This window comes from Ambystoma mexicanum, chromosome 2q, assembly GCF_040938575.1.
Source record: "Ambystoma mexicanum isolate Mex_15411 chromosome 2q, UKY_AmexF1_1, whole genome shotgun sequence".
NCBI lineage: Eukaryota > Metazoa > Chordata > Amphibia > Caudata > Ambystomatidae > Ambystoma > Ambystoma mexicanum.
Genome location: NC_090924.1, coordinates 888857879 through 888885759, shown reverse-complemented (window position 1 = coordinate 888885759; position 27881 = coordinate 888857879). Strand labels below are relative to the sequence as shown.

Below are 27881 nucleotides of genomic sequence, written 5' to 3'. Positions count from 1 at the left end.
TGCATATGGACAAGTAAAGGATGAATGTTTCCACTACGTATATAAGCAGTACTGAACAAAGCAAGAAGGCCTCATTTCAGTGTCGCAGTTAAGAAAAGCAATTGAATTAAACAGAATAAACGTTCAGCTAAGGAGTTCATCGAGCCTAGAAAGCCAATGTCTTATCACACTGGAATTGGCTGACATTAGATACAATTAACGTGAAAGAACAGAAGCTCCTGTTCAGAGAGGTCAAGGAAAAACAAAAGAGGTCAGAGGACTATTGAAGAATAAAATCAAATACACGAAAAGACTCAATTTCATGGTGTCCAGTCACGTGATAGAAGGAAGTTGGACGAACAAGACGATCACACCTATGCATAGAGGCCGGCTGGTGCTCATACTCCTTAACAATTCTCATAGAACAGTACACACTCAAGGCCAACTTCAAAGCACTAATTGACACTGGACCATTGAGGTGATGATGGATGATATGACTAATTGGTGGGAAGCTGGTGTTAAGAAAATCTCACACGCACCTGGTTGTTCAGTCTGCGTGCTGCCAACGTAGGTGGAAAAATACTGACAGGGTTTAGAAGCCAACCAATTGTAGAGGACCTCATAGTTGGGGGTCCTATAGCTTGTGTAGCCAATGGGACATCGTACATTTAATGATGTTCATAGTGGCCATTTTGAAGGGAGGGCTTAGTTGCCCCACCTGATGTTAACTTTCCAATTATTTCTCTCTGTTACTCTATACAAATATGGAAACTATGCTTAGTTATTCACTTAGAACCAATCCCACCTCCCGTTAGGTTTTTCTACTTTGCCACGCAGGATGACTTTGGTAATGACGCAGGTCAAAACATCAGTGATGACCAATTTTGGGTACAAAAGCCCAGCTTTTTTATGAAGTAAGTAGAGTCAGAGTATCGAGCGATTGCTAATGTTCGTTGTACTCCCTGTTTTAGATACTTGACATTAAAACAGACAAACGTTGCCAAGCTAATTGTGTCATCTTGATTATTGATGTATGAATAAAATCTGCATCTATGTCCAGGTTACCGCTACTCATCTTAAAGAGATGTTTGGGAACACCCAGCTCACTGGCGTACTGGAATTCCCCGCACAAAGTCTATGAAGAAGACCAGTGCCAGGGAATGCCCACAGTTTATGTGGACGGGTGCTCCTACCATGTTGACAACAACGGGGAGAAGGAACTAGTGGCCGGCGTTCGGAATGCCTGGGTGAATGTTGCCTCGGAACCTTCTGCTGGGTACAAAATCGGTCCTCGCAGTAGTCAGGTGGTGGAGTTGATGGGAGTTCATCGGGCCATCCCCACTGCCATCCAACGCCAACTCCACGAACTGGTCATAATCACTGATTCAGATTATGTCTGGAACAGGTTTGTGGAGCACCTGGTTAATTGGAAACTCAGAGACATGCTTTGTGCTAATAAGAAAGACTCAAACAAGGCAAGCTAATACAAAATATTGATGATCTGGTCACCTCTAATGGGATGACCATTTATTGGAAGAAGATCAAGGGTCATTTTAGAATAGAGGTGCCAGACAAAACTGGAAATGACCTAGCTGATCAGCTGGCCAAAACCGGAGCCATCCAGGGGGATCTCCTCGAAATCGAGTCCCTGTTGGGGGAAATCCAGGTCATTGCTGTCACTAGGTCCCAGACAAATGCTCACAATGAACTCTCAACTGCCCAGTGGGGTATGGAGACCCCAGATGCTGATTTAATCACGGCACAAAAAGGGGATCCAATTATTGGGAAATGTTATGACCCTGAGAACTTTCCTCTGATGGATACCGATTACATTGGGAAAGGGGACCTCAGGGTGTTGATGAAGTGTCTCAAAATGTTCCGAATCGAAGACGGTTTCTTGGTAAGGAGATCCATCTCTAGATGTGACCAGTGGGTGGTACCTACCTCATTGCAAAGCCTGATGCTAAGTCACGCCCATGACATGGCTACAGCTGGTCATTGGGGGTTTCACACTACTCTAGAAATCTTGGAAGTTGCATACTGGCCCCACATGGAGCAGGACCTCAACCAATATTTGAAGGGGTGTCTTGTGTGTGCACAATTTCAGCCAAGTTCACTCACACCCCAAACTCCCCTCCAGAAGAGGGGTATTACACTGCCTTGGTCGATTTACAAGTAGATTACATTGGGCCTGTGATTCGCTCCTCTAGGGGGAACAAGAACATGTTAACAGTAACATGCTTGTTTACCAAATGGGTGGAATGTCTCCCGGCCCCAAATTGCAAGGCAGAAACAGCAGCTTCCCTTAAGTTCAACCACATCTTCTCGCATTTTGGCCTATCCCAAAGGATTGAGTCAGACCGAGGTAGTCACTTTACCAGCAAAGTGATGACAAAGATTTGGGAGATGCTTGGGGTAAAAAGGAAACTTCACATTGCATTCCACCTGTCCTCTAGTGGGGGAGTTTAGAGGTACAATAAAACAATTGTGAGCATTCTAAAAAGGTTTGTGTCAGATTCTGGGCTAAGTTGGGACATCTGATTTCCATTTGTCCTGATGGCCATCAGATTTACATCTTCTGCTACCAAGATGCGTCCATTTGAGTTAATGACTGGATGAAGGTGGTGCTATCTCAGCATCTGCTCTCCAGAACACAAGAGAAGACACTGATAAACGCCTCCACAACACATGAGCATGTTGAGAATCTATGAAAACACCTTCAACATGTTTTGCGTATGCTCAGCGGAATCTGGAAAAATCTGCAGAGGGGATGAAGAGTCAATATGACTTAAAAACAACCAAAAAGGAGTACCAAGTAGGAGACATGGTCTACTTGTACAATTTCCAAAGGAACCAGACCAAGAACCAGAAATGTCTTCCTTGTTGGCACAGTTCTTTTGATATGGTAGGTATAATTTCACCAGTCACCTACAGAATCTGCATCCCCAAAGGAGAGTTGGCAGAAGAGAAATTGGGTCCATATTAATCAGTTAAAGAGTTGTCACCCAGACTCACTTTGCAGCTAATTGAGGAGCCAAGAGAAAGTCAAATAGAGGAGACATCTGGAGAATGAGAACAGGACAAAGGTGAACCAGAAGGGAACAGGTAGGTTCATAGGTATATCTATCTATCATGGAGTACTTTTCTTCATTGTCAGTGCAAGCAGGTATCACCAAAAACTCTACTAAAAAAATCATTAGCTATATTTGTCTTGTAAGGAATTATTTGTTGTTATTGTCCAAGTGCGTGAATGACCGTAATGTATGTGTGTCCCACTGCTGTCAACCTTCCGTGAAGACAGTTGGTGTCAAAATGTTGTAACATGTCTTTATTCATCCATTAGATTAGTACTGATTCCGCTCTGGATTGCCCAGGAGGACTTCCCCGGATACCCAGAAAAGAAAGACCGAAGGAAAATCTGAGGGTGTCGCTCCACACTCTGAGGAAAGACCTAAGGTAAATCTGGGGGTGTCGCTCTACATTCCAAGGAAAGACCGAAGGAAAATCTGTGGGTGTTGCTCCACACTCCAACGAAAGACAACGGGAGGAATCGTGGCATACCACTCCCTGATGGAAGAAGGACTCCACCTGATGAACCCCACTTTACCCTACTCTCCCTCAACAAGAAGTCTCAGGAGAGTCTGGAGGGAATTTGTGGGGTACATTTACCCATCCAGCAGAATTCCCCTCCATCACCAATCCGCACTTCAGCGGTAACCAGCAAAATGGCTGTGCTGGCACTGTTGAGCACTATCGCCTTCCCTTAAAAACTGCATTTTGCAGTCACCAAAATAATGGCTGCGCTGTCTTTGCCAAGCACATATGGGGCAGGATGGAACCAGGAACACACCGAGAAAGGCTGCCAGTGTGTTTCCTGATGTGCACCAAAGAAGAGAGTTGAAAAGCAGCGCTGCTTGGCTGCTGGCTCTAAAATTTCCCATGAAAAAGGAAATATTTTGCATTAAAATGATGGAGCCTGATGCCCTCCTTTTTCATCTGTTCAACAATACACATTCCTGATCCAGTGAGGCCCAGCTATGCCCAGCCATATTCAGGTTGTGCTCCAGCAAAAGATAGCATTTCTCACTGAATGACAGACTGTGTCAGGCAAAATCTGTGAAATCACAAACAACTTTACTCCCAGCCATACGGAAAAACGCTTGACATTTTGCTACAAAATATTCCAGATAAACTCTTCAAAAGAAACCCTATATCTCTGTGCATATGTCAATTTCAAGGGATATTTATTTGGACAGATGCTTGTGCATTAGAAACATGACTGGGGCTTTGGAAATATTACGAAAATCAATGTAAGAAGGCCGCATTTGAAAGTGACATCGCAGCAGAATTAACCATGTGTAAAAATGGTTGCTTGTTGCAAACAAACACAATGCTGTTTAAAAGTGAAATGTGGAGTTAAGACCCTGTCCTTGCATTGAAATGCGAGGGGGGGTGGGTGTTTGAAATCTAATATAATGTTTTATTCCAACAGCCTTGCTTTTGGGCCCAGAAAAAATAAAAATAAAGAAATAACCAGAAAAACAGGTTGTCCTGTTTGGCTTCAAAGGACATTTGTGTGCTGGCAACAGGATTTGCCTTCCCCCAAAGGGGCCAGCCCCTTGAAAACTATGAATGGAAAAAGTGTGAGCATCTCACACGCTTGTCAGAATTTGCATCTGGGCTGGAGCCAGTTACAATAGAGTTCCAAGCCACTTAGGTGTAAAGTTGCAGATAACACCTCCTCTCACCTTCAACTGGGGGGTTTCAAAGCCAGCTCCAGATTAGCCTTGGAAGTTATGCCCTTATTTGGGAGACAATGCTGACCATCTGGCTCAAAAGACTATTTTATTAATAAGCTTAAAGACTTTTATCTCTGCAACCAGACAATGCCGGAATGTAAAGGTTTCACAGTTTAAATGCAATTTTTGTGGCTTTAAATCATGGGTGCACAACATATGGCCTGCAGGCCAGTTGCGGCTCGCCATGCTGTTTTGTCCGGCCCGCGAGGCACAAAGACTTTCCTAATGGAGGGCGGCCCGCAAGCAGCATCGGCCGCCCTCCATTAGGAAAGTCTTTGTTGTCTTCTGGGCCGGACAAAACACTGGCCCTCATTGGCTCAGCACACATGCACCACATCGCTCCTACGAGCCACGTAGTGTGTGTGTGCTGCACCAATGGACTGCCAGCACTACGGCTGGCGTGGTCCATAAGGCTTGATGCTGGAAGGCATTTCAGCCTTGGACCACGCCAGCCGTAGTACGATTCCAGTTACCTCGCCAGCGTTCCAGCTTACCTGCCTTCCAGCACGTCTCCAGTAAGTGGTCTGTTTGTGTGTCAGGTCTGTTTTGCTGTATGTGTGTGTTGTGTATGTTGGGGTGGGGGGTGTCGGGTGTGTATGAATGTTTGGTTTTGAATGTTTTTTTGTTTATGTTGAGATGCGGGGGTGGGGGCAGTGTCAGATGTGTATGAATGTTTGGTTTTGAATGTTTTTTTTGTGTATGTTGAGATGCGGGGATGGGGGAGTGTCGGATGTGTATGAATGTTGGTTTTGAATGTTTTTTTGTGTATGTTGAGATGCGGGGGTGGGGGGTGTCGGATGTGTATGAATGTTTATTTTTGAATGTTTGTTTTGTGTATGTTGAGATGCGGGGGTGGGGGGGTGTCGGATGTGTATGAATGTTTGGTTTTGAATGTTTTTTTGTGTATGTTGAGATGCGGGGGTGGGGGGGCGTCAGATGTGTATGAATGTTTGGTTTTGAATGTTTGTTTTGTGTATGTTGAGATGCGGGGGTGGGGGGTGTCGGATGTGTATGAATGTTTGGTTTTGAATGTTTGTTTTGTGTATGTTGAGATGCGGGGGTGGGGGTGTCGGGTGTGCATAAATGTTTGTTTTGGAGTGTAAGTGCGGTGTATGTTGAGATGCAGGGTCTGTATGTGTGCATGCTTGCTAGTTTGTATGCTGATTTGGGGTGTGGGGGGGTTCTGGTCTGTATGGGTGCATGCTTGAGAGTGTGTGTGCTGAGTTGGGAGTGGGGGGTTTGGGTCTGTATGGGTGCTTGTTTGAGAGTGTGCTGATTTGGGGGTTGGGGGGTTCTGGTCTGTATGGGTGCATGCTTGAGAGTGTGTGTGCTGAGTTGGGGATGGGGAGGTTTGGGTCTGTATGGGTGCATGCTTGAGAGTTTGTGTGCTGATTTGGGGGGTGGGGGTTCGGGTCTGTATGGGTGTATGTTTGAGAGTGTGCTGATTTGGGGGTGGGGGGTTCGGGTCTGTATGGGTGCTTGTTTAAGAGTGTGCTGATTTGGGGGGTGGGGGTTCAGGTCTGTATGGGTGCATGTTTGAGAGTGTGCTGATTTGGGGGGTGGGGGGTTCTGGTCTGTATGGGTGCATGCTTGAGAGTTTGTGTGCTGAGTTTGGGGGTGGGGGGTTGGGTCTGTATGGGTGCATGCTTGAGAGTTTGTGTGCTGAGTTGGGGGGTGGGGGGTTCGGGTCTGTATGGGTGCTTGTTTGAGAGTGTGCTGATTTGGGGGCTTGGGGGTGCTGAGTTGGGGGTGAGGGGTTTGGGTCTGTATGGGTGCTTGTTTGAGAGTGTGCTGATTTGGGGGGTGGGGGTTCGGGTCTGTATGGGTGCATGTTTGAGAGTGTGCTGATTTGGGGGGTGGGGGTTCTGGTCTGTATGGGTGCATGCTTGAGAGTGTGTGTGCTGAGTTGGGGGTGGGGGGTTTGGGTCTGTATGGGTGCTTGTTTGAGAGTGTGCTGATTTGGGGGTGGGGGGTTCTGGTCTGTATGGGTGCATGCTTGAGAGTGTGTGTGCTGAGTTGGGGGTGGGGAGGTTTGGGTCTGTATGGGTGCATGCTTGAGAGTTTGTGTGCTGATTTGGGGGGTGGGGGTTCGGGTCTGTATGGGTGTATGTTTGAGAGTGTGCTGATTTGGGGGTGGGGGGTTCGGGTCTGTATGGGTGCTTGTTTAGGAGTGTGCTGATTTGGGGGGTGGGGGTTCAGGTCTGTATGGGTGCATGTTTGAGAGTGTGCTGATTTGGGGGGTGGGGGGTTCTGGTCTGTATGGGTGCATGCTTGAGAGTTTGTGTGCTGAGTTGGGGGGTGGGGGGTTCGGGTCTGTATGGGTGCTTGTTTGAGAGTGTGCTGATTTGGGGGCTTGGGGGTGCTGAGTTGGGGGTGAGGGGTTTGGGTCTGTATGGGTGCTTGTTTGAGAGTGTGCTGATTTGGGGGTTGGGGGTTCGGGTCTGTATGGGTGCATGTTTGAGAGTGTGCTGATTTGTGGGTGGGGGGTTCTGGTCTTTATGGGTGCATGCTTGAGAGTGTGTGTGCTGAGTTGGGGTGGGGGGTTTGGGTCTGTATGGGTGCATGCTTGCTAGTTTGTATGCTGATTTGGGGGGTGGGGGGCTCTGGTCTGTATGGGTGCATGCTTGAGAGTGTGTGTGCTGAGTTGGGGGTGGGGGGTTTGGGTCTGTATGGGTGCTTGTTTGAGAGTGTGCTGATTTGGGGGGTGGGGGTTTGGGTCTGTATGGGTGCATGCTTGCGAGTTTGTGTGCTGAGTTGGGGGTTGGGGGTTTTGGGTCTGTATGGGTGCATGCTTGATAGTTTGTGTGCTGAGTTGGGGGTGGGGAGGTTTGGGTCTGTATGGGTGCTTGTTTGAAAGTGTGCTGATTTGGGGGGTAGGGGGTTCGGAGTTGGGGGGTGGGGGGCTCGGGTCTGTATGGGTGCTTGTTTGAGAGTGTGCTGATTTGGGGGTGGGTGGTTTGGGTATGTATGGGTGCTTGTTTGAGAGTGTGCTGATTTGGGGGGTGGGGGTTCGGGTCTGTATGGGTGCATGTTTGAGAGTGTGCTGATTTGGGGGGTGGGGGTTCAGGTCTGTATGGGTGCATGCTTGAGAGTGTGTGTGCTGAGTTGGGGGTAGGGGGTTTGGGTCTGTATGGGTGCATGCTTGAGAGTTTGTGTGCTGAGTTGGGGGTGGGGGGTTCCAGTCTGTATGGGGGCATGTTTGAGAGTGTGCTGATTTGGGGGTTTGGGGGTTCGGAGTTGGGGGGTGGGGGGTTCGGCTCTGTATGGGTGCTTGTTTGAGTGTGTGCTGATTTTGGGGGTTGGGGTTTGGAGTTGGGGGGTTCGGTTTGTGCCTGATTGGGAACGGGCTCCAAATGTCAAATGGAAGCCAAACATTTCTACCCTGCCACTCCACATTGCCCAGGATCCATTGGAATGTTAGCTGGGGAGAAATGATTGGTGGGTGTCTGTCTACAGGTCTAACTCAAACACCCTGTAAATGGCCGATAGTGACGGCTCACTTAGTGATGCTCTTTGGCATTAGCTGCAGACCCCTAAAGATCATACTCCTAGGTCCAGAATTGTCCCTGGACCTAGTATGATAGTAACAAATGTTTGCCCCCACCCCCATGGGGCATAGTGTTTGTTTGGGGGTGAGGGGGGCCATGGGGCATAGTGTTTGGTTGGGGGTGAGGCGGGACATGGGGCATGGTGTTTGGTTGAGGGTGAGGGGGGCCATGGGGCATAGTGTTTGGTTGGGGGTGAGGGGGCCATGGGGCATAGTGTTTGGTTGGGGGTGAGGGGGGCCATGGGGCATAGTGTTTGGTTGGGGTGAGGGGGCCATGAGGCATAGTGTTGTTGGGGGTTGAGGGAGCCATGGGGCATAGTATTTGGTTGAGGGCGTGAGGGGGCCATGGGGCATAGTGTTTGGTTGGGGGTGGGAGCCATGGGGCATAGTGTTTAGTTGGGGGTGGGAGCCATGGGGCATAGTGTTGCACTCCAAGAGTGAACCCAATAATAAAGCAAAAATAGGTACAGTAAGGAGATGTACATCCTTTGCTTTTTGAGGAAACGTGACTCAACGAAGGCCATACTCCTCTTGGGTAACCCAAACAGCAAACTATAGCAGTCCAAAATAACAGAATGTCCAATCAAGGGTCAATAAAATATATATAATTTAATTAAACAGACGATATACAATAACTAAATAGAAATAAATGATAACAATGGAAAATGTGTAGTACAAAATGTAAGTTTGAAATGCAAATAAAAATCGTTACCCCTCAAAAACATATTCTTTTTCCATGTGTTTAATACAACTTGGGGGTTGAAAAAGCCTCCTGCCACGCCCCGCCTACCGCCCCGCCCACATTTACTTTTCAGCCCACTATAGCCCTCATGTAAGGTACTTTCGGCCCTCTGTCAAAATCAGTTGTGCACCCCTGCTTTAAATTAAGACGTGGTAGCCTTCACTAGCATGTTGGGGACGGCAATGATGGAAAATTGTATATTCTGAGGAAAGTTTATATGGGGCCACTTTGAAATTCAATACTAACATGCCTTATGATAATATGTACACGTGTATAAAGTTATAGAATTTTAGCTAAAAGAATTCTCACTGAAAATGATGAAAAATGATTAGAAGGACAAAACAAAGTCCTACAAACTTGGAAGTGGGAGTATTATGCACTGTGTGGAATATGCAATTTGCCTGTATGATTTGTGAAAGCGCCACAACTGTAAAAAGGTGCAATTTATGTCAAAACTGATTTTTGGCAAAATTGAATGTGGGATGGCCTGGGCATAGTAAAGACACACCATAAAAACTGATGTCATGTCCATGAAGTCCAACTGGCTGACAGGAAGGCTGTAACTGTCATCCCTGGCCAATGTAGTTGTTAGAGGCATGCCCAGCCTAAGCCTGCCCCACTGTATAATCATGTGATGTCATCCGCCTTGTAAAAGGGGGAAGCTCACAGAGACAAAGGACTCTCTTCTGAATTTTATAGCACCTGTGTATCCAGACATTCCATATTCACTCTGCAAGTTTCCAGACTCAACTGCCAGGAAAGGGATAGTTGATGCAATCTGAGCCTATCCAGGCAGAACCACCCTTCAGAACTAAACCCCATAACAAAATCCCACTAACTCAGGGAGAAAGGGGGAAACGCTGTGGTACCCTTTTTGAGGGTATCCTGTGACTAGACCTGCTTTTTGCCCAGCTTTTTTCTTTTAGGAGAGCCTGTCGCTGTGACCAGTGACCAGATATTGCCTTGCTGTCAACAAACTCGGTTGGCTGTCCCAAAATCCCAAACTCAAGCCCTGATTGTGAGTATTACCCCATCCCATAGCAACACATAGCCTACCCCATCTTGATACCTTGGCTTTGTTACATCTTCAAAGTAATCCCATCCCTACCCTGATAACTTGTTTAAGATAGTCTGAATCCTCTGTGCATTCTGTTCCTTGATTTTCTAGTCTAGCACATTTTTTCCATTCACTTCTGTCTTGCATAAATCCTTAGTCATATTTTGAATAATTTAATTAATTCCCACATAGGGCTGAACATGGGGTGAAAAGGTTAACCTTACAAATTAACCTTAGAGAGTACCGTGTCTTTATTTTACCAATTTTCTCTTTCAACTGTTTTTATTTCCCAAAACCGAATTTCCTTTCACATTGAAACTCTCATCCAGTTAGTCAGCTAGAGTCCCTCTTTCACTTTCCTATTATCCCTGTGATGTGCATCTATCACCCAGCCTAAAAACCACATTCCGATTCTGTCTATTTCACCCATTTCTCAAACCGTTTTTGACATTTAAACCTGTGTAAGTTAGCAAATGCAAATTCTGGGCGTGTGGTTCTGGCTGTACTGTGTTGTCACTTCAAAGTTGAATTTTGAATTGTATGCCCTTTGTTGGTACATTGCCTTGTAGTTGCTAGTGTTATTACATCCATTATACTGTGATAACTCATATTTACCACATTTATTTAACCACACATTTAAATTAGTTATTTACCAATTCTGAGTGTTATTTCTGCAACTGCAAAGGTTTTGAAAGCCAATTTTGACTTTCATTTTGTGGGGGAAGTTCGGATTTTAATTCTGTTTGCTGCCTAGCATCCCTGACTTCTTTCTGCTGCTTTCTATCCACTCAAAATTTGATTAGTTGGGGTTTGAGGGATCATTTCAGAGCGGAAATCTTAACTTGTGTGCTATCTACCCGAACAGTGAAATTGCTCCTATTCATCTATGCTTTGCATATGTTCTAGTAGAAAGTCAACCAAGTGTATTTCATCAGTTTACATTATAATTATCACCTCATTGGTGATTGCTGCCCAATATTAAAAGGGTGTGTTTTTCTTTGAATTTAACATAAATAAATATTGTATTACCACCCACTGGCCTGGTTCATGGTCCATTGGGTATTTGTAAAAGGGGGTGTGAGACGGTTTGGGTGCCAGCTCAATCTGAATTCTAGGAAATAAAGAAAACATATTCTAATTGAGGGCTACAACCTAGGCTAAGGGCAAGAGTCCTGGTCTGGTGTGTGATGCCCGATTAGCATCCTTAACAATGTGTTCTGTATAACATTTTCGGAAACATTCAAGTATTTTATCAAAGCGGTGATGAGATATGCCTTGAGTGTCTTTGATATGAGAAATTTGAACTCTTTCTTTTTTGGCTTTTAAATATGAAGCCAGCATTTTGCCCGCTTTATTTGAAGTTTGGTATATCTTTGTTTTGTATTTAAGTATAGTACCTGCTGCAAGTTCTGTTATTTCTTTATTAATTTCAAAGTGTAGTTTTATTACTTGTCGTAGGTTTGTTGAGTTAGTGTCCGCATAATAGCGTTGTTCTGCTAGGGTGAGTTTCGAGTAAAGGTCATCTAGATGTTTTTTCCTAAGTTTTTTGTTCCTACCTGAGAAGGCCATTATGTGACCTCTCAAGGCGGCTTTGAATGCGTCCCAATTATTGACAACCGAGGTATCACTATCAAGGTTGTTAGCAAAGTATTGTTGGATGAAAGCTTGCACTGATTGATTAAACTGTGGGTCATTTAGAAGGAAGTTGTTTAGTTTCCATCTAGTAGCAGTTTTATTTGTCTCTGCGAGGCAGAAGGAAGTAATAACGGGTGCATGATCTGATATGATGATATTAGCGATTTTAGAGTCAATGATGGATCCAGATAGGGTCTGTATGATTGCAAAAATATAGTCCAGTCGTGATAGAGTGTTGTGTGGGGGTGAAAGGAATGTATAGTCTAGTTGTGTGGGATGGGATAGTCTCCAGGTATCAATTAATCCTGTCTCTGCTAGGCAATTAGTAAAAGATTTTTGAGATGTGTTAGATATGAAGGTGCAAGATGAAATTGATTCCTTTTTTAAAAATATTAGTCACACTTCATACCCCAGATCAGACCTTTCTCACCTTGATAACGATATTACCTTCTCAGAGATCACTAAAGCTATCCACAGCCTGGGAAAAGGCAAAGCACCCGGCCCTGATGGATTATCAACCGAATTCTACATCAATTTAGCCCAAATATTAACACCTAAACTCAAAACACTATTTTCATACTTTATATCGCAAAAATCGTCCTCTGGATCATTTTCAGAAGCTCTTCTTATCATTTTCCCTAAGCCTGACAAAGACCCTTCCCTCCCCAGTAACTATCGACCCATTTCTCTTATCAATATAGAAAGTAACATTTTTGCTAAAATTCTGGCTAATAGAATTGAATCCTCCGTCCCAAATCTGATTAAAGCGGATCAAACAGGTTATGTAAAAGGAGGTAACATATCCTCAAATGCTAGACTCCTACTTAACGCCATTAGCCTAGTAGCCAAGGACAAAAAAGACAGACAGGGATACGCTGCAATTGCATTGGACGCGGAAAAAGCTTTCGACCGTGTAGATTGGAATTTCATGTTCCAATCCCTACGCTGGCACGGATTTGGTGAGAAATTTATCTCACTGGTAAAACTTCTATATTCAGCCCCAAATCCGCCATTTATTTAAATGGACAAACCTTTTCATTCTTTCCCTTACTCAGAGGCACACGGCAGGGCTAGCCCTTTTCACCATTATTATATATTCTCTCACTTGAACCTTTGCTGGAATCAATAAGATTAAACAAAAATATCCCGGGGCTTCAAGCTGGCACCTCAATAACCAAAATAGCTGCTTATGCTGACGATATTCTTATCCTAATCAAAAACCCTAAACTCCATATACCTAACCTCTTAGATACTCTATCTCAGTTTGGCTATGTATCAGGATATAAACTTAATAAACAAAAATTATGCCCTTAAATCCCTACTGTCTCAAACATGACATTGAATCTTTCGGCCTCAAATGGTGCAGTGGATCGATCAAATATTTAGGACTTCGGTTTGCCCCTACAATTCAAGAAACCATCAAGCTCAACACTAAAACACTATTAAACACCCTGAAAGACCTTACATCCAGATGGTCGCCTCTTTACCTCTCCTGGTGGGGGCGTTTGGACACAATTAAAATGATGCTATCCCCTATAGTACTTTACTATCTTCAGCTTCTCTCCGTTCCACTATCCCTTTCCTTTTTCAAATCTATATATTCCATACCACTAAATTTTCTTTGTGGAATGGGAAAAAAACAGAAGAATTGCGCTAACTAAACTCAAAGCACCTTATGAGATGGGTTTTGTGAAATTCCCTGACTGTAAGCTATACCACTCTGCATTTCTCATAAAACAATCTCGCCAATGGTTCACATATCCAGAATTCGCCGATACCCCTATATGGTGTACAATAGAGAAACATATAGTTCATCCACACAATATTACTGACTATATATACATATTTAAGCATACTTCTAAGAACATCTCGGAACCCATTAAAGCATCCGTGTCAGCTCTACAATCCTTTGTCTTCCCCCATACCAAAAACCCCAATAAATATCTATCCCCTTTACTATGGCATAATAAGAATACAGTTATTAATAAAAAAGATCCTTAATCGCAAGGCATGGATTGGAAAAGGAATTAGATTCATCCAACACATTATAGATGGTCCTTCTATTCTCTCCTTCAAAACAACTCTCTACCACATTTACCATACCCAAGACTGACTTTCAGTTTTACAATAAATTAATCAACTCCTGTCTTGACGCACTAGATCATTTTTCCTATGAGATTCTTTCTCCAGATGCCCTTAGACTACTATAACTAACCATGACTGGTGAAGTCAGAGCCTCAAAAATATATAATGTGCTATCCTCAACATTTAATATTTGCCCAGTTCGTCCAAAATGGGAACTTGATTTAGGATATAATTTTGAAGACCACATATGGCTCCGCCTGTTTTCTAAAACCAAACAATTATCGGTCTCAGCTAACATTACACAACACTACTACTTCTTTATTCACAGAGCATTCATGACTCCGGCCAAACTAGCCAACCCGAATAATGATGCTAAAGGTTGGTCATGTGGCCTATCTCCTGCTACTTATATGCATATGTTATTTGAATGTTCATATATTGTAAAATTTTGGTACGATATTTGGAAATGCATTCGGCGCATCTTTTCTGTAGATGTTCCGTTTTCTCCTGTAAGTATATTTTTGGGAAGCAAGGCCATTACAACATATATTCCACCTGACTCTGCCAGATTATACGACCTACTCATCTGCATAGCCTTAAAATGTATTACAGCAAACTGGAAAGACTTTCGATCGCTCTCTACCAGAGCATGGTGGAACGCTGTATGTCAAACTCATAAATTGGAAATGTGCATGGCTAATAATCTTAATACAATTCCTAAATAAAACGCTAAATGGTATTATTTCACATGTTATCTCAATTGTTTCAATGCAACTGCTCATGGCTCCTGAATATACTTTCCTATGCTTACTCTACTAACCAAATGACTGTATTTATATACAAATGCTTGTTTTTAATTATTACAGCAATGGAAAAATCAGTTTTATGATATAATCTGTTATACCCATCTTCCCCCCCTTTACCTTGTTCCCTTCTGTGTCTGTATGTTTGCTGTATGTTTTCCTGTTTTGTCTCCCCATTTCTTTACTCATATCTCCATATCAGTTACTCTTTACAGATATGTATTATGTGAATCCAGTTATATTCTGCACTATCTCCAATGTCAACTCCATTTGTGTTCAACTTAACACATCAAACAAATTCAATTTATATATATCTTGGATACAGCTGATCTCCTTATTCGTTAAAAATTGTTATCTATGTTCATTCTTTATGGTTATCAAATATACTCAAAGTCTGTAACGTGCTAACACATGTAACAATATCTGTATTTTGAACAATAAAAATCATTAAAATAAAAAAAAACAATGTGTTCTGCCCATACCCCTGCGCCCTCCTTGCCCCCCAGTTTACTCATCCACAATTTCAAGCTGCGGGGTGCCCCCTCAGCAGCGCTGCCTAGAATTAATTCCTGGATTCTGTCCATGCAAGGCTTTCCCGTGGAGGTCAGATATGACCAAAACAAGAGTCCCTTAGAGCAAGGTTTGTTGACTTGCTTGATTGTGCTCAAGAAAACTGTCTCGAGGATGAAAGTCTAAAGACCAAAGACAATATGGAAGCATACCTTCCTTCACAGCACAAAGTCTATACCCACAGTTTATGTGGATGGGTGCTCCTGCCATGTTGATAATCACGGGAAAAAGAACTAGTGGCCGGCATTGGGAATTCCTGGGTGAATGTTGCCCAGAGCCTTCTGCTGGCTACAAATAAGGTCCCTGAAGTAGTGAGGTGGCAGAGTTGAGGCAGTACATCAAACCATCTGCGCAACACCAACTCAAAGAACTGGTCATAATCACTGATTCAGATTATGCCAGGAATGGGTTTGTGGAGCACCTCATTAATTGGAAAATTCGAGGCATGCTGTGCGCAAATAACAAACCGCTCAAGCACAGGAAATTAATCCAAGCAATTGATGATCTGGTCACCTCTAATGAGATGACCATTTATTGGAAAAAGATCAGAGGTCACTCCAAAACAGAGGGACCAGACAAAACTGGAAACAATTTGGCTGACCAGTTGGCCAAAACCGGACCCATTCACAGGGATCTCCTAGAAACAGAATTCCTGTTGGGGGAAATCCAGGTAGCTGCTGTCACCAGATCCCAAACACATGCCCAAAATGGACTCTCAGCTGCCCAGTAGAGTAAAGAAACCCCAGATGCAGACTTGATTACTGTACAAAAAGAGGACCCGATTATTGGTAAATGTTATCAACATATTGAAGACCCTGTGAATTTTCCTCTGACAGAGCCTGATTATATTGGGAAATCTTTTGTCATTCTTTGTAACTATCCATATCTTTCTACCAATCTATCTATCTAGCTATGCATCTGTCGCCTGTGTCTTATTGGCTACCGATCTTTCGGGCTAAGGCTATGTATCCATGTAAATGGATATCCCTTTATCTGTCCATTTGTGCATTTATCTGTGAATACATCTGTCTGCCTGTATAGGTCTGTCCATGCATGCCTCCGGAGCTAAGTATACATGTCTTTAATATCCATCTAAACATCCATGTGCACCTCTTGTGAAATATACAATTTCCTGCAAAAAAAGAATGCAGCCTTCTGCTTCAAACTCCTCCGGAGAAATATTGGCCTTTGCTAAATGGATTTCTATCTATTACTCTATTTATAACATCACATGAAATATGAACCGCACATTATTTTTTTTTCTCGCTCTCTGCCGCTCTCGCTCTAATACACTCGCGAGCAAACGCTCCGACACATAAGCATTCTTCCAAGAACAGCTTGAGTCAAGACACATCCGAAATGACCTTGCCATAACAAACCTGACTTGATTTAGAATTAATTAATGCAATAACAGAGTCCCTAAGTGGAGTCGGTTAGAAAATTGTGTAAACATGACCTAGAATGGCTGTGAGAGACAATACGGGCATTCCTGTGCATTCGCAAGCGTTGCTTTCGTGCACTCGCTTTAAACGGTCCAGCACCCCCAACGGGTCTTACAGTAACACCTGTATTGTTTTCCATTTCAAAGCCAAACTGGGCGCTTACTGGAAGTCTTAAAGCGAGGGCGCTTGTCGTTCTCTCTCTCTCTCTCATCCAGCCTCTTTCTTTCTGGCTCTTCCTCGCCCTCCCTCCACCTCTGCCCCCTTTCCCCCCTCCCTCTCTCAGCAAGAATTCTCAGCCTCCACCGTTTGCTCCTTCTTCAGCACTGGACAGCTCCTCCGATCCTCCTTCCATCCTGACTAATAAATGGCCGTGAGATGATTGACGTGCGATCCGGCCATCCAGAGCCCAGGAAGCCTGCAACACACCTATAAGACATTGATAGGTAGGAGCTTACTGCACAGGGGTTTGGTTGTGGCAAAGCGGTAGTTTCAGCATCCCAGAGGCAGAAGAGGGCGGAGTGTGCCTTCAGCTTACCCAAGTGCTTAATTAAACCACGTCTTCCCACCCGCCCCTCTACACACGCTGCAAACAATTGCCAAAGCTGTTGTGCGTTTTTTTTTGTTTGTTGCGCGCGGCTCTTCCACGCTCTACCACTGGAACTCTTCCGTTTGAAGAATGAAGTCTATAGAGCGGCTCTTGCTCCTGATGAGCCCGGGAAGCCGCGTTTGCACCCAGGGCTCCCACATAGCTCAATGAGAGCAAAGCGAGCGGACGGGGGTTAACGACGTAAGCAGGCTAACTATAGCTGCCTTACAGAATGGGATGTAACCTGCTCCCATCCAGGCGACAGGCGGAGTAATTCCCAGAGCAGGGCTGCCGGATCTTGGTCGTCACAGGTGAGCAGGACTACCTTGGAGACGGGCGTTACACGGGATCTACCTGCCACTTGCAGCGGGGATAGTGAAAGTGCTGCCTGGCGGGGAGATCCAGGGACATGGCTGTGGCTCTTCTGGTCTGCCTGCTGCTCGCCCATCTGGGTGCCCTTGGCTTCGGCGGGGAGTTTGAAGGACGCGCGGCGCACAAGGAGAGGAAGGCAGTCCGAGACAAGCTGCCAATTTACAATAACATCCGGAGCCCGGACCAGCCGCCCCCCTGGAGCTTCACCACACACAGCCCCGTTGCGGGGCAGAAGCACTCCGCGGCGTTGCCGAAACATGTGGCATCTTTCCTCTACACGGGGGACTCCCAAGAGCTGAGGCACGCCAACTGCTCCAGGAGGTATGAACTCACCGGGATCCCCCCCATGTCAGAGCACCCCTCGCTGCAGAGCTCCCTGGACGTATTAATCCACGCAACCAACTTTCTGAACATGATTTTGCAGAGCAATAAAACCCGGGAGCAGAACTTGCAGGGAGACATGGAGTGGTATCGCGCCCTGGCCATGAGCGTGCTGGAGGGGGATGCCAATATCCTGAGGGCAGCCATCACTTTTCACATGGACCCCATGTCGCCCACCCCGCACGTTTTCCTCCAGGCAACCAGGAAGGACAGCCAGGTCCACCTGCAGGACCTCTCGTCCTCAGCCCACCAGTTGGCCAACGCCAGCATCGAGACCGAGTGGTTCAACACCTTCAAAGGCAAGTGGAGGCCGCACCTGCACAAGCGGCTCCTCAGCACCAAAACTTTGGAGAGCAGCTGGAAGAAGGGCGACGGCTACGCCGCAGACAAGCGCCACATCCGCTGGTCCTCGCCTTTCCTGGAATGCGAAAACGGGAATTACAAGCCTCACTGGGCGGTGACCCTCTCGGCGGCCTTTTATGGGCTGAAGCCAAACCTGGTTCCGGAATTTAGGTAAGAAACGTCTTTGCTAAATTATTTAAAAGCGCGCATTGTTGTGGAACAAATCGATAACCAATGGCGTGCACGGGCGCCTCATGCTGAGGAAAGGGCGACACGCACGAGGGGGCTGAGAGCCTAATGGTCAGTGTAACCATTAGCAGCACTCCGGTGCGGGCCGTCAAGTGATGCATGGCCACTCGGCCGGCCTTTCTGGACATATAATCCATTTTATTCAGGGAAGGCAGCTGCCGCCGCCAATACAATCAAGAGTGTTTATTAGCCGCCAAAACAGTAGAGGCAACAGGGACCCACGTCCAAGAACAGCAACGTTGGGGGGTGTGGGGTGTGAGGGGGGAGGGGGGGTTAAGTGTGTCTCAAAGGCAAAAGCGAAAGGAGGGTCGCGGGGTAAACATCGCCAGATGACGTGATAATGCAATAAATGTTTGGAATGTGCCGTTAGTGGTCATTCACAGAAAACACGAACGCGGAGACAAATCCCAGATTTAAAAAGAATACGTTGACTGAGCATCATGTTCGCCTACTCCATGCCTCTCCCCACTTCGGCTTCTCGCGTGCATACATTGGCCCGCCTTCCCCTGTGTTCGCAATTAGCAGAGGCAGCTCCAGGCGGAGTGCACACACTTATATTTTTTGACAGCTACTTCACAGAAAGCAGCGCCGGAAATCCCTGCCCAACCTTTTGCGCGCAGAGCGGAAACATGCTAGGTGGATGCGTACCATTGATTGGACGCGTCTATTAATTGATATTGATCGCGGCGCTTGACCGGGGCAGAGGTGGGCCGGGGCTGAACCACACGCACGGGTGTGTGCGTGTTGTCAGGGAAGGAGTTATGTGGTCACGGGAACTCGCCGCCCCCTTCTTTTGTACTTCCCACTGTGGTCCAATTATATTTGCCATCTGGATGGCATGTCTCTAAAAATCTATAGAAAGGATGGACTGTTTCCATGGCATCTTTCTTAGGAGAAGGGCTTTCAAAACTTGGTCAGAGTTCGAAAAGGTTCACTGCACACATCACCTCTCTCTTAAACACCTGAGTTGGCTTTGCAGTGCTGAAAAGAAACACACTGCCATGCTCACGAAGACATGCATTAACAAAGCTCCCAATATTTGATCCCCCTTTTCACTGAGCCGAAATGCCCCCAAAATACACGATGAAGGGAAGAGTACCATTAACATGTTTCACTAGGCATGGAAGTTGAACTGGAAAGTCTTTCATCAGCAAAGACTTTGAATATAATTCTTGAATTCTGCAGGTTTTTTTTTAAAAAAAAGTTTTAGTTGGAAGATGCAACATCATGCTAAGAGTTTGCAGACCATATTGCAAATGCGCCAATCCGAGCGTGGCACATTAAAGCGGCACTTGGCACTCGCTTTTTGTGCTTCCATGCTCATAGAATCACTGTCTCCCCAGGAATTTCTCGCTGTTCACAACTGGGGGTATCTGGAGGGAAGGCCAGGTGCAGTCTTGCTCTCAGTCTCCAATGGCTGATCTCGGATAATTCCCCCCACCCTCTTGTGCCTCGATCCATAGACCCGGGCAGAAGGTCTGTGGTGGGTGCCTCTTACAAGTGTTCCGCATGCCACTGTGTATACTAGCCAAGATACAGGGCCTTAGAAATTAAAAATACACACACACGTACACAACGGGGCTTCAGTCCAGGATGAATATCAATGTTTCATCGATAGGCCATGTGGCCTCTTAATATCCAGGGCACTGTGGGGATTTGACCTTTTGATTAATCATGCACTCTATTTGTTCCTGGTGTAGTTGGTGCGTGTGTGTGGTGTAGGAGATGACAGTCACGGTGCAGTTTTCTCCTCTGTTAGTCAGAGGGAACTCATGGACATGTGTAAATAATGACCGTCGGGACTATGGAACCGTGCCCTCTTTCTCTCTACCCCCGACCCTACCCCTCAGTCCAGGAGGAGGGTTTTCCCTCGGAATTTCTAGTGGGCAGGAAATCACGGTATTTGAACTTTTTCGTTTTGGGTGGATCTTCAATCCGAGGCCTTCAAATAGCCCTTACAATCATTCTGTGCCAAATGAGTCAATCCCCATGTTCAGAGATTTCATTATACTAGACTACACAACCTCCATTCTTTTCAGCCTGGGAACGTCCCCTGGACTGTGAAAGGACTCATGGTTTAATGACCCTATGGATTAGAGAGCTACTTTAAACAACCATTCTCCCGAAGCAAAACTGAGATCCAAATGGAATGCATGTTTGCTTTAAACAAGACACGTAAATAGTATGTGTTTACAATACATAAAATAATAGTCACACGTTGATAACATACATGTTAAAAAAGTCTATACTCCTCAAAACCCTCTACATAAAGTTTCATCATTTAGCAAATGAATAACATCTGTTGTTGAGAGGATGCATTCCCTCTTTTAACATCAGCACTAGATGGCTTAACATGCACTCCTCAGCAGATCCATGTCCGAATCCCACAGTGGCTAATTAGTGAATACACTGTATCCTGCAAGGAAGGGACCGACCCCCTCTGTGTACAGAATTAGTAGGCGCGGACACAAGTAGAGCCAAGACTCCCACTCAATTGTCCTTAAACCATTGCGATCTCTACTCTTGAAATGCCCTACATTCAAAAAAGGCCAGTCTCTTCTGGATCAGCAGGAGATTTGGGGGCGAAATCTCATAATACCAAGTTAACCAAAACTGTGTGTACTCTCTGAACGTAGACACGTAGAATCTATTCTCTCATTAACACTATTTGTCGCAATATCGTGTACCCTGAATACTGGTTGTATTGTAAGTTTGCAATTCTGCGATATCATTTATTGTAAGTATGTAACATGCTGTATATTGTAATTATGTAATACCTGTATTGTAATGTGGTAACATGCTGTGTACTCAGGTAAATGCGCCCAGATACCCTTAGCTTAGGCGCGCTATATAAGTAAAGAAACTAAACTAAACACCATATCAAATGGGTTATTTCTTATAACTCTGAACATGTACATTAGAAACTGTTCTTATTGTGAATTGATTTTAATGCGCCAACATCACACGTCTTGTGGATGCAACCATTGGACCATCCATGCAAATTGTCTTTCTGTGTAAGGCAGAGGCAGGCAACCTGCTGATCTCCAGATGTTTGGACTCTGACTCCCATGATCTCTCACCATTAACTGTACTTGCTGGGGCTGATGGGAGTTGTAGGCCAATACACCTTGAGAGCTGCAGGTTGCCCACCTCTGATGTAAGGTGAAATTTTCTGAATACTCGGGAGAGATATGCATCAATGGTGTGCATGGTCTTATGAGATTACTTCTCTAGTACCTAAAGAAACATAGAGGACTAAGCAACTGATTTGCTAAAGTTCTCATACAACGGTTGAGTTAAGAAAATAGCAGTTTTTGAGATTGTGTAGAGTAGTGGAATGGAAATGTTTATTGCCACTACCCTATGGTTGCAATTCATCCAAAAATTGTATATGGTTCAGCTTACACCCAGAGTTGCTTATAGTCTGCAACTGCACAATCCATTATGAAAATTGTACGTGAAATCGAAAATATTTTAAAAACCACTCGTGAAGAAACCGAGCTAAGGAAACCGTTTATTGCGCACTACTAGTGATGTCAAGAGGGAGTGGCCCTCAGCCGTATCTTAATCGCAGTATTTTCTTGAGAGATCTTCATATATTTCAAAACTCTGTTTTAATTGCCTGAAACTGAATATAGGCTACACATCTAGATAAAATAGGCATGCCTAAATGCCAACCACACTGCGCCCATTTTCCCCTGGAATCCCGGAGAGCCCCTGCCATGTCTTGTTCTTCTGTACAAAATATGTACACATGTGAGACGCTATTTTCCGCTTCCTATTCTGAGCTCTAGACACATTCGACAGTGTAAGCTGTCATTTGTCTATTTGCTCTTGGCCAACAACATGGCAGTAACGTGGGATCTATCAAGCATTTCAGATATTTTAATTTATATATTTATTTGTCATTTGTTTAGCGCACCAAGCCCGGAGGCATCTAGGCGCTAATGCAATGTATCCCAGAAATAGAGCCATTGCTTTATAGCCCACTCGCTTTCTAATTGACTAATTAGAGCCAAGCACTATAACACAACAGGGTGCATTTTATATACGTTAATAGTTTTTTTAAGTAGAGTCTTATAAGATGTTTTATTAATTAATTGGAATCATTTATCAGGTTTAAAAAAATCAAATATTTATTAAAAAAACGTATTTAACTATTACCACTACCTAAGTGAATGGTTTCAATAAAGGACCTGGCATCGAAAGGTTAGAGCCCGAAGTTCTGCACAGTGTGTGGGGGCTTTGCATAGTCTGTGGCCAGCATGCATAACCATAGACACCTTCTTGGTGTTTTTTTTACCCCTTGTTTGTCTTGTACATTATGATCTTCATGCCCCTTTCATTGCCCGCACATGCCACAGAGTGCACTTGACTCTGCTCTGTCTCAGTACTGAGGGCCATCTTAAGCACTTTTGGGGCCCTGGGCAAGGACATCTTTGGGGCCCCCTGCCAAAGGAATTAAGGGATCAAGAATACTGGTTGCGCCCCCCCCACTCGTTGCGCTCACATCCTGTAGGTTGATATGCTGTCGCGCAGCATGTTTACTCCCTTTAAGTCCCCTTGCCCTCTTCATACTTGCTCTAATAAGAATGATAAACGAGTAGCATTTGAAGACCAACATTAGCAGTCTACAAAGGGGTTACTGTTCTAGAACATACAGGATACTTTTTATCAATAACATCCAGGAAGGTAGATGTAGTGTTAATGCACAACCGTATGTAAAAGGTACATGTATCCCATAATAGACAGAGAACTCACATTAGCTTCCTCACAGAATGCAAAAGTGCTCATGCATGGATAGAGACCACCAATTGGTAAGAAGGAGAAAGCTACACATACCGTAGCATGGATAGCGGAGGCAGTTTAGAAGCTATCAGGAAGGTGTCTTTATCTAGAAAGACTGAGATTAGAAGTGGGATATGGTTTTCAAATAGTGTTGCCATTAGATATCAAAGGAGCAAATGCCTGTCGTGTGCAATATAAATATGCTCACTATTAACACAGTGAAACCATGAATAAGGCTTTTATGAAGATCATACTGTGAGAAGGAAATCACTAGGAAGGGCTGACAATTTTGAAATATTTGGGGACTGGCAATATTGAGAGGTTAGGCAATACAAGATTAAATGAGATGCCAGGATCACATATTGGTTATGGGGTGAAGGGGTGAAGCTGTGATTTGTGCCAACTCTGCAATTTCTGCATTTGAACACTTTCTTTGACAGTTCTTACCATGAACTAAAACAATCTAATTTTATTAAAAACAGACTTGGAAAGTACACAAATCACATCAAAAAACATGACCATTTTTAAACAAAATATTATTGAAGGGTGTTATGCAAAATGGGAATGATTCTAGCTTCATTCTGTCCATCATCAAGGGAAGTTTATAAGAACGAGCATACCAATTGATGTGATTTAACACATTTAATCTGGGTTTGTCTTTTGGATTTTAAAGCTTCAAATACTTACAAAACAATGATTTGTGACATTTTCATTCATAAACGTGCATAAAGCCTTTGACTTTTACCAAAAAGCCAACCGTTTTTGTGTCAAACAAGCAGACCTTAAAATATGCTTACCTGAGGCCTGCAACATATGGTCTGCTCTCTTCTGTCTACTAACCCTTCCACCCAAATGGCCTACATAAGAAGAAAGATCAAGTAATGGGCTAAACGATACCAGCAGCATGCAAGAAGGCAGACCTCACAGCACAGTAATGTAAAATATATTAGATTATTTGACCAGGATCACTTTATCGTCTGCTGGCAAATCCAGGATACAAACATGAATGTTGTCGTTCCACAGTCTTGAATTTGGATATTTATTCACCTCTTGGACTAACAGTTTATGCCATTGTTGGAGGCTGTTGCCTAGGTTTTACAACACCCCACCTGAACAAACACATTTCTAGACCATCACCATACGATATGTTCATTTTTATAGCAAACCTTATCTGGTCCAGGTACATTGCTGATAATAGCAGACATTGTTCTGCAAAACCAAGTACATATGCAGGCAGGTTTATAAACTTCAGACATAGGAAAGGCTCAGCCAGCCTTGCTGGAATGTGATATTCTAATGTTGCATATGAACACATATCTCTGCAATAGGTGCTTCACACACTGAGCTAGCTTCTGAACTATTGTGGCACTGATTTTAGCAATATGCATTTCACCATTGCCTATTGCACATAATCAACATAATTCCCACAGGAAGGAAAGAATGCAATAGAGTTGTTCCATACGGAACACAAAAACTATATATACCACAGCGAACACAGAAAGCAATACATAATGAATTGATCAAGGCAGAATGCACTTGCCAAAACAGAAAGGCAATGGGGTTAGAGCCTCAGCAGCACCACATAAAATATCCTGACGTGTTCTATTTAAGACTGGTGAACAATGGAAGCTTACTTCTTCAGATCAGCTAGCCTAATGGGGCCCCCTCCAAGGTGGGGGCCCTGGGCAAGTTCCCCTTTTGCCCTCCCCTAAAAACCTGTCTGTCAGCACCCCTGCCATGGACGTGTGATGGACTCAGCACCCGAAAACCGGTCCATGCCACTCAAGCATGAGGACACAGTACATATCTGCTGCACTGCTCCCGCTGACACTGGGTCATCCGTGGAATGTTTGGAGTGGCTGCTTGAACGTTTACTGTCTTCTGCACATATTCAAGGTGCACTTATCGGTTGAATATTTCATGGCATTTTCGATCTTTGCTTTTAAAAGTGACTTGATCACGATGGGTAGCTTCCAAAGTCTACCCCCAAGGGTACGCCTTGTCACTTGTAAAGTCCTTGATGCCATGCAACCGCTCGCGAGAGCAGTGGCTGGACTCGAATGCAGCACAAGTAAAAACTCTTCCTGCTCCTGTGAGACACCCAAGACCATACAGCCGCCATTCGCCACACTAGTGTACCATTGTCACTATGATAGTGAAAGGCAGATGTTTTAGTGCCAAGGGCTGATTTGTGTATGCATGGCCCCTCTCATCAAAGCATTACCTTGTTTACACAGTAACCACAAGTATTCCTAAAAAAGATTCATTCTTCAATATGTTCACCCTCCCCTCCCCACATACAGCACAGAGCTTAAGCAAAATAAGTATGGCTGAAAATTGCTTGTCCAGATTGTTGCAATGACCTGAATTATGGATAAACAGAGTTTAAACACTTGCAACACTTTACTCTAAAAAAAACATTTTGTTCATGTCTTACTGACAAACAGCCACGCTTACACTTTCACTCGCATATCAAGTCCGTGAAGAGGAGACACAGATGCTGCGCAGCGGGAAAGGGTTGCCAAGGTGCCAACCTCGCTTGTGAGGGATGACACATAGTGGGATGAAACTGAAAACGCAAATGAATGCTGTAAAATGCTTTCAGATGTCTTTTGGTAAGTCACACAAGCGGTCCTTACTGGTCTCTCGAGTCCAACCTAACTCTTGGATGGTAAGGGCACCGAGCAATGCCCTGTAAATGGCACCGAGTGACCGAGTTCCCGTACGCTTGACTCTTAAGCAGGCTCAGTGGCTGGCATCAAGCAGTCTTCCGGGTGCTTCTTTACAGCAGAACCTAAAGATTCCTTTCAGACATTCTAATGTGGTGAGCGGCGCAGGGCACAGGAGGCAGCCTGACCCAAGAAGAACGAGGAAACTAAATTAGGGGTCTGTATGTGACTTTCTGTCTCAAAACGGGTTCAGATTCGTCTTAATTAAATGTTCAAAGGCTGAGCAATAGAACATGCTAAGAGTAATGGCCCAAGACCTGCACATTCTGCCAGCAATAAAGCATGCTCCCTTGAAGAATTGGGGGACTTTCTTGCTCTTCCCAAGCCAGGGAATGTTGCCAAAGTCACTTTCATGACCTTTTCTAGTTAAGGTTAAGCTGGGCAATGTGGGAACCATTTCTTGGTCAGCCGTAAAGTGTCTGGCTCTTCCTGCAGGTTGTGTTTGTGTCCCCCAGAAACACTGAGGAAAGGACTTTTGAATTCCTTCTGAAACCAGTCTTCATTCGATGCAACGGTCTGTGACATGCCAACAACTGCAACAAGTATTCACCAGAGAGGATAACCAGTCTATGCATAGGCGCATCTTAGGAGGGGTGTGCTGTATTGCCAAGCCACCTACTACCAGCCAATGATAATGAAGTGTTTAATATGTCTTTATCCTTTGCTTGTAATGCTCAGATTCCTGAATCTGCAGGATGTCCATCCATTTGTGGGTAAGGGATTCAGACGCTAGCCAAGAAGATAGGTTTGACTTTCTATGCAAATGGCTCAATTGGTGACCTTAGCCATCTTGCTGCCCACCTCCCGTAGATCCCAATTCTCAACTTTTTACCTGCCCAAACCTGATTAGTAGCTTTCTTTAAAGTTTACATGGTCCAGCCTTTTCCCAGGTATCTAACGCCTTCCCTTGGAGGATGAGATGTTACATTCTTAAATGGAGCAACTGAGGATTTCTTGGGTAGAGCATCAACTTGGCAGCAGTAGAAAGGAATACATTCCACGTTTTTCTCTTTTATCTAAGCAGCTAATACGCGTTCGCAGAACATAGCTAGCTGGGATATAAAAAGCAATCTTGACATTGGCTGTAACTTCAAGTCTCTGGATACCACAATATCCTCTTCCAGAGGATATTGCTGTGTCTTTTCATGAATCTAGCGTCTAAAGTATAGGATGCTGGGATCTTGCTACCAGGTGTGTGAGAGCGACTTGGAAAAAACTGTGCAGGTTAACATGAAAGGATGCCAGGACATTGCCAGGAGCAGACAACGCAATATGCCAATGTATATTTTTGTGGCTGAATTTTTAAAATAAACCCTATTCTCCATATAACGCTTTGTGGCTTAAGTCATTAAACGAAAACAATAGTCTGTTTAAATTGTGCTTTGGGTGCTACCACAAAGGGGTTGCATTTGACAACTGTATATTACATTTCGGATCCTAAAGCCAGTTGGGGTTTAAGGATGTATTTATGTGAATGCTGTTTTAAGATTTGATCTGCTCCTTTCTACTAAATGTGTCTTCCGTCTTAATTAGCTGTATGTCCTAACATCTGCCGGTATGTCAAATAAACATACACAGCAGAAAATACACACGTGTCCTCCATATATCTGCTACTGATTCAGTTGCGTGCCCTCAGGGCAGTCTTGTCCATATGGATGGAAGCGGCAGTGCCACTTTTTAGGACACGGGGGAGTTTAGGAAAGAGATGCCCATCGGCCGTCCTCACTTTCATTCAGACTTCATTCACTTGAGCTCCTGAAACTTTGAACCGATCT

General features: G+C 44.5%; 1 protein-coding gene across 1 annotated transcript in view; it reads left to right on the top strand.

Moving 5' to 3' along the window:
• The first annotated feature begins 17000 nt into the window (after positions 1–17000).
• Positions 17001–27881, top strand: part of GPR158 (G protein-coupled receptor 158) — a 1740927-nt gene continuing 1730046 nt past the window's right edge. Inside the window, exon 1 of the mRNA XM_069648157.1 lies at positions 17001–18511. Coding sequence (XP_069504258.1) covers positions 17655–18511 — 857 coding nt within the window. The 5' untranslated portion in view covers positions 17001–17654. The remainder of the gene's footprint in view (positions 18512–27881) is intronic.